Source organism: Poecilia reticulata, chromosome 5 (genome assembly GCF_904066995.2).
Source record: "Poecilia reticulata chromosome 5, P_reticulata-male-v2, whole genome shotgun sequence".
Lineage (NCBI taxonomy): Eukaryota > Metazoa > Chordata > Actinopteri > Cyprinodontiformes > Poeciliidae > Poecilia > Poecilia reticulata.
In genome coordinates this window covers 21100908-21107760 of record NC_088834.1, presented here as the reverse complement: position 1 = coordinate 21107760, position 6853 = coordinate 21100908, and the positions used below count along the sequence as shown (strand labels likewise).

Here is a 6853-nt window from a genome sequence, read left to right as displayed (position 1 = left end):
CCTCAGGGCCAAACTCCATGGCTCTTAGAAGTGAACTCAGCCCACGGCCTGCATGAAACAGAGGGTGGCCAGTGTCTCTCAGCCTGTGGATGACACACAGCAGACTTCACACACAGAACTGAGGCGGGGACTTGATGCGATGAGACGTACAGTAACTCCTCACAACAAGAGTAAAAAACAAGGCTGAAGAGAGAGAAGAGAGGCGAGAACTAAACATCACAGACACTGTCGCAAATACAGAGTCTGTCAATTTGTATAGTATGACACAGATGTGTTTGTTTAAAAACGTAATCTTCACATTTACAGAATAAATGTAATCAAAGAGAATATGCAACTGTAGTAAAAAGATGAATATGTTTGAAAGCTTTATGCTTTATGACAGAACCATGTAAATCTTAACGGACCAGGAGACAAAACTCCACCACTGTGTTTTAATAAAACTTTGAGTCAGAATGGCTGATATTTTAAGGTCACCCAGAATTGACTCATACCCTTGTCTTACATTGATAAAACGTGAAAAGCCCAATCTTTAATAATTTGAGACAATTATTTAGTGGACGAAGAAAACCCGTGTTAAGAAATAGTTTTTTTCTTTGCACAAACCCTGACGAGCCATGCCTAATGACACCAAGTATAATTTCTAAAGATACATGTAAATGCAGGTCAAAATAAATAAATAAATAAATATATAAGAAATGAAGTAAAAGAATCGAAAGACACGTGTAGTTCACATTGTTTATTCAGATTTACACATAGATACCCTAATACAACTTCCAGGACAGTAAACAAAATGTAAACAAAATGACGTTATGATGAATTACACAGTCTAGAAAAAAAGAAAAAAAAAATCTCAGGTGGGCGAAAAAAACAAAACAAAAACAAATGTTCAGATTCATTCAGAGCAGAAGCAGCCAGCCCTTTGAGTCCAACTTTTATTGCATAATCACATAATAAACTCACCAAAGATATTTTTAAAGAAAGCACTAATAATACTGAACACGGGCATTACAGAACTAAGCTTGTTCTATTCCAGTTTCTATCTAATAGACTTTATACAGAGTTTATATATTAGGAGGAGGAATCCTTCAGGATAACCTGGATGTCCAGATTGTGTTCTCCATCACTAGACCAAGTAAGAAGCGTCTTCGTCACAAGGTTTGCATATAAAACCATACAAATCATAAGATAGTGAGACAAGATATACATTTTCCCTATTGTTTTTGTTGTACTTTAATTGAAAATTGTATAATATTGCTTATTTTTAGATTGCAAAACTCAGGTGTATCACTGATAGGCACCTTATCTACACGTTGGGTTTAACTCCTGTTATATTGTCAACCTGACCAGTAATAGGACTCATAATTTGGATATCTCTTACATACGGCACTTTGCAAGTTTTCATACCCGTATTTTTTTCAAATTGCAAACACAAATGTCAAGGTATTTTATTAGATTCTGTATGATAGAACAACATGAAATAGAGTAAAACTGAATTCAAATGATCATAATCCAAGGTAAGAATTTTTTTTTATTTACCTATTATTTTTGTTTTAATTGTGTTTATTATTTTCTTTAATAGTGATATCAAAATGTTAGAATTATGCCTGCTGATATCCTCAGTGCCTAAAACTTAGGTCATGTGTTATCTGTACATTCATTTCCATAATTGGCTTTGTTTAACTCCTTATTTCTTCTTGTTTGTTTTGTCGTTTTTGTTTTGCCCCGTTTTTTTCTTATGTTATTCACCCTATGTTGTAACACTAATTATGGGGTTAGTTGTCCCGGGTTTCCTACTTAATTTGTATTCATACATGACATGACTGCATGTACACAGCGGAAAGACTTAGCACAATGCTTCCATGGTCTGGTGACAGAGAACAGTTCCCTATGAGAAGTACCATAATTACAATTTGCTCTTGGAATGATTTGTAAATATATCTAACATGGCTAACACTTCTGTACATTTCATCTTTCGGCATGATTTGATCTACACAAATCATCCTAAAAATCCCACTGTTTCCAGGTCACTCCAGGCTATTAAAGAAATTAGTTTCAGGGGACACACATCCAGTTTGATTCATCATTTCAAGCATTACTTAAACTCCTCGGATTATATGAAAATAAAGCAGCAAATGCATTGCTGCTATGATGCAATCAAGTTGAATACAACAATAGAGTATCTTTTATCAGTGAGAGATTTCAGCCCATAAAATAGGGCCTTATCAAACACATTAGTGTCGCACATTAGCCCCTCTATGTACAAGTAATTAAAAACCTGAAGACTAAAGTCCCAAAGGAGCAAAGGCAAAGGATTTCTCAAACAGTATTAAACCAGAGGGGGAAAAAAAAAAAAAGATTTTTATCAAGTCTCTTTAAAATGCACAACTGATCTAAGTGCGATCTTAAGAGGTATTGGTTTGAAAAGAAGGTAGGCGCTGCAGCACATGACTGTGCACGGCTTTTATCAAGACTGTACCATTCATGCTGTAAGCGTATGGATCTAACTTAGCATAATTTCATAGGATTTTCAGTGGAGGAATTAAATTAGACGCAGAGCTAAGTCTGCTTTACAGAGAGCCCAGCTAAAAACCGATAACGCAGAAATGTGATTTTTTTTTTCCCTTTACATTAGATGAAAAAATGTAAATATCTTAACTAAAATCTGCCAAACAAGGATTAATGGGGATTTTGGGAAAGGCAAGGAACCTACTTGGAAATTCAGGCTTTAAGCTGATCCAGACCATTTAAGGCCATCATTTTCACATGGAAGAAATGATAGAAAAATTAAACGTATTAGAAAGCAGATGAGCTGGCATTCATTGAAAAAGAAAAAAAAAGTCCTTCGATAAGAAATGTAGAAGTAAACAAAGTTTGAAATGTTAAGTGGGGAGAGATCTTTGCATAAGAATGCTCTCCGTTCACAAAAGAATAGACAAACATGTTCATTGCCGATCATATCAACAATTTTTTTTCATTGATGTCCATTTATGAAGATTCCCATTTAGTTCCTATATTTAGCCTGATATAGGATGCTTCCTCTGTAATTAAGCCAGGTAAGGAAAGCAACACATTACCATCAGAGATTTGTGTGTCATATTGCAACAAGTTAAGATTTCAGCGTCCAGTTCAACGAGGAGAACAAAAGAAAAAAATGTGACATCTCCCTTTTAACGGGGTTTTCCAGAAAGGCCACAGCAACCCATCAAGACTTTACCCTTGCCAAGGACAGGAGGACCGGCTATGTTTCTACCGAGATCTGAGCGACCAGTTCCCCATTATTCCATTGCTCTTATCTGCAGAAACACTAAAATCCGGTTAAATGGAGTCATTTCCTCATTTGCCTTTAGAGGTCACTTTTCATGCTTGAAGAACTCCAGTAATTCAAACGGCGCTGGGGGTTTCATTGTAATAATAGCTGGTTCAGAGAAGCTACAGAGGCTCGGCCTGCACTCACAGATCAGTGCTGAAATTGTCTCTGCCCTGCACAGCCAACTGAGTGAGAACGAATCAATAGCTCAGACAAAGCGAGGAGGCCGTGTGATCAATAAAGGAAATAATTAGGTCACATATTTTTGCTTTATAAACCCTGAATAATGAGTAGGACAGAGCTAGTTGCACCCGCTGATAAGATTTTCAATCCCGATGCTCAGGGAACACCGAGCGAGCTTTGCACTGCGTCTGATCTTAGTTGCTCCTGGGCCTCGCTATCTCTGTCTTGTGTACTTTGACCCCGACTGGCAGTGGCTGGATGCCTCAGGACGAGAAGCAAAGGCTGCAGCATTCCATACAGATCTCTAAACAGTCTGCAGACTCGCAGCAGGCGTCAATGATGCCACAGTCCATGTCACAGGGCAGGTCACAGTCGCCGCACTCCTCCGATGCGCAGCAGCAGCAGAAACACGAGTCGTCGCCCGCGCAGGAGCCACAGGTGGCACAGTCCAGCACAATGTTGCAGAGGGTCAGGAACTCACAGAAGAGGCAGGCCAGGATACAGTGAACACAGCAGTCTGCATGGAAAGGGACAAGATGCACGCCTTTATTGGTCTTTCTGTGTCTTACATTATGGCATCATTTCATGCTTTAGGCCTATTTGCAAAAAATCCTGCTAACATAAGAAAAGTGAAAAAAAAAATCGCTAACCTAAATACATTTTTACATTAAAACTGATATTTGAATCCTTCCTTAGGGCCTGGTTTCTTTAATGGCTTCCCATAATGTTGCATGCAGTTCTGCAAAACCTACAGAACAAACAGATCACTTTCCCAAAGTTAGATGTTACTTTCCTAAACTTTACATTTACTTTCTAGAGATACTTCCATTTTCCATGCAAAACAAAATATATTTGTTGCCTCCCCAAACTTACCAAGTATTTTCCCAGAATTGATATATTACTTTCTTAAAATTGTTATCAAACATACTGACTAATTTGGCCAAACAGACCTTAAGGGATTTTATCTGCATTTTAATTCCTAGAAGTTTACAGCAATGCTTAAATATCAGAATGGTCAAATCCACCAAAGTTTAATACTGTGGATGTTGCTACAGAGGAGAGAAGGACTGAAATAAATGATATCAATGTAGCATGAGATCTCAGTACTCCTAAAATTAGCTCTAATGTTTGATTTTGCTGCCTGATTGATTTCTTCTCACTGTCCTCAAACTCTCATTAGCAGCACTCTGCATCTTCATCTGCTTCTCACCATCCTGTGCGTCTGTGGGAATCTGGGAGCTGTTACTCTTTGAACTGCTCTTGCTCCTCTTACTGCCCTGGGATGTGATGGAGGGGTTTGAGCGCAGTTTCTTGGTGTGTTTGGGTCCTGCAGAAGATGACGATGAGGTGGAGGAGCCTCCTCTCGGCAGCGACCCCAGCTTGGGATGCCTGTGAGAGCCACCATTCCTGACGGGGTTGGACTGAAGGCCGGGCAGGTGTGCTGTGTGCGTGTGATGTGGACAGTGCGTCTGAGTGGGGTGCGTGTGTTCATGGCTCTTGACTCCGTTGCGTAGCAGGCCGCCGGGCTGTGACCGGCAAGGCTGGGTATGATCGATGGGCGTGGATCTTGCAGCTGGTTGAGCTGTGGAACAACAAAAACACAGACATTTAGACCAAGAGAGATAATTAAACACTAGTTTGTATTAGCGGCATAGTCTTACAACTTTATTTACTCAAAATTCTATAAGTATAAACGTATGTAGGAAAAACAATCCCCACATTGTGCAATTTTGCAGCTTTCTGCAATGCAGGAACAACTTTAGAATCCCAGATTAATTTAGCACCACCAAGGTGGCAAACATCTCTGAGCAAAAGCTAAATCAGCTGTGCTCATGGAACTGATACCTATATGTTAGTCTTCTGCATAGCCAAAAAATGGCTAACACTGGCAGATACCGAGGTTAATGTCAGCATATTGTGTATAAGTACCAAATATATCAACAAAAAAGTACCTGATATGAATCTAAGCATGTCAGTCTTTGCTCAATGCACTGTTCATTCTACCTCCCTGTGCCACAGAGCACTGCTTTTTAAAGAAGCCAGGCAGAAAAGAGAGAAAATAAAGAACATTTGATAATCACTTGGAGACAGTTAACTCACGCAGGCATGCTTTGATTGGCTGCTGGTTGTGGTCATACAACAATCTAGTGTTATTTAAGATTCTTTCATTCAGCGTTTTCTAACTTTGCTCCAGATGTCTGGCACGCTGTATGGCCAGTGTGTGTGTGTGTGTGTGTGGGCGTGTGCGTGGGGGTGTGTGTGTGTGTGTGTGTGCGCGTGTGTGTGCGTGTGTGTGTGCGTGCGGGGGTGTGCGTGTGTGCAGTTGGAAAGCTAGAAGAAGCAACCATTCTTCTCTCTCCAAAGTGTGTCAAAAGTCAATACCTGGTGCTCTCTAATGCTATGTCTATTTTTGCTCTTTTCTTCTCAGTTATATATTCTTGCTCCTATGTGTGTTCATCTTTCCACTTTTTTCTCTTCCTCCTCAGTCTTTTGACAGTCGTCAAGCATTCCCAGCTCGCCAAGACACAAATTGCAAAACAATGAGAGTTGCTGTGAGCATATTTATTATATTCTTCTTTGTTGTGAAGTATTTCCAGTGGAATTTTGAGCTGTTGAGAAACTCATATTTCATGTTTCTGAGCTTGTGATGTTTGAAATGGTATCTGTATGCAAGTGGAGTATAAGGCAGGCAGACAGAGAGAGAGAGAGAGACGCCGAGTCCGGATTGTCTCCAAACAGAGATTGAGGTTAAACCCACTCACATACAAATATATGCATGCAAGAACACGTGTGAACACACACTGCACATGCACACGCTGAAAGGAAGGGAGAAAAAAAATACACAAGGTCCCTTTGTTTGCAAGAGAGAAAATGAAGAAGAAAGATGGCTCGAGAAAAAGGGAGAAAAACTTGAAGGCTGTTGCTTCTTGCGCATTTTTGGAGATCAGGATGATTCATGGGCGTGACTCATAAACACAATGATTCAGCAATGCAAGCCAGTTAAAAATAACAGCAAATAAAAAGCGAAGTGAGTGTGGCATTAACATGATGAGGTCGGGGAACCGCAATGTGTTTCTGATACCTGAGTGTTTATCAAGAACACGATGATAAGAGTCAACGAGGGTCTTGCGACCTTGAGGACAACAGCTTTATGCACATGTCTGCAGATATTTTGAGCTACGAAGCGAGTGTGAGTGACTCACTGTGTTTTAAAGGCCACACTGCCATCTTAACACCCTCCATCTCCAACTGCTTTTTCTGCTTCTCCGATACCCTGTACTTACACACTTCCCTCCCCGGATCAGAGAATAGCTCTTTCTCTCCTTAGCTGAAATGAGTCATGACTGTCTCTGTCTGTCTTTA

General features: G+C 39.9%; 1 protein-coding gene across 3 annotated transcripts in view; it reads right to left on the bottom strand.

The window, feature by feature from the left end:
* Window positions 1-721: 721 nt before the first annotated feature.
* Window positions 722-6853, bottom strand: part of mdfi (MyoD family inhibitor) — a 28807-nt gene continuing 22675 nt past the window's right edge. For all 3 annotated transcript variants that reach the window (XM_081607265.1, XM_008409260.3, XM_008409259.3), the window contains exons 4-5: window positions 4701-5072; window positions 722-4007 (exon numbers count right to left, since the gene is read on the bottom strand). In XM_081607265.1, coding sequence (XP_081463391.1) covers window positions 3754-4007; window positions 4701-5072 — 626 coding nt within the window. In that variant the 3' untranslated portion in view covers window positions 722-3753. The remainder of the gene's footprint in view (window positions 4008-4700; window positions 5073-6853) is intronic.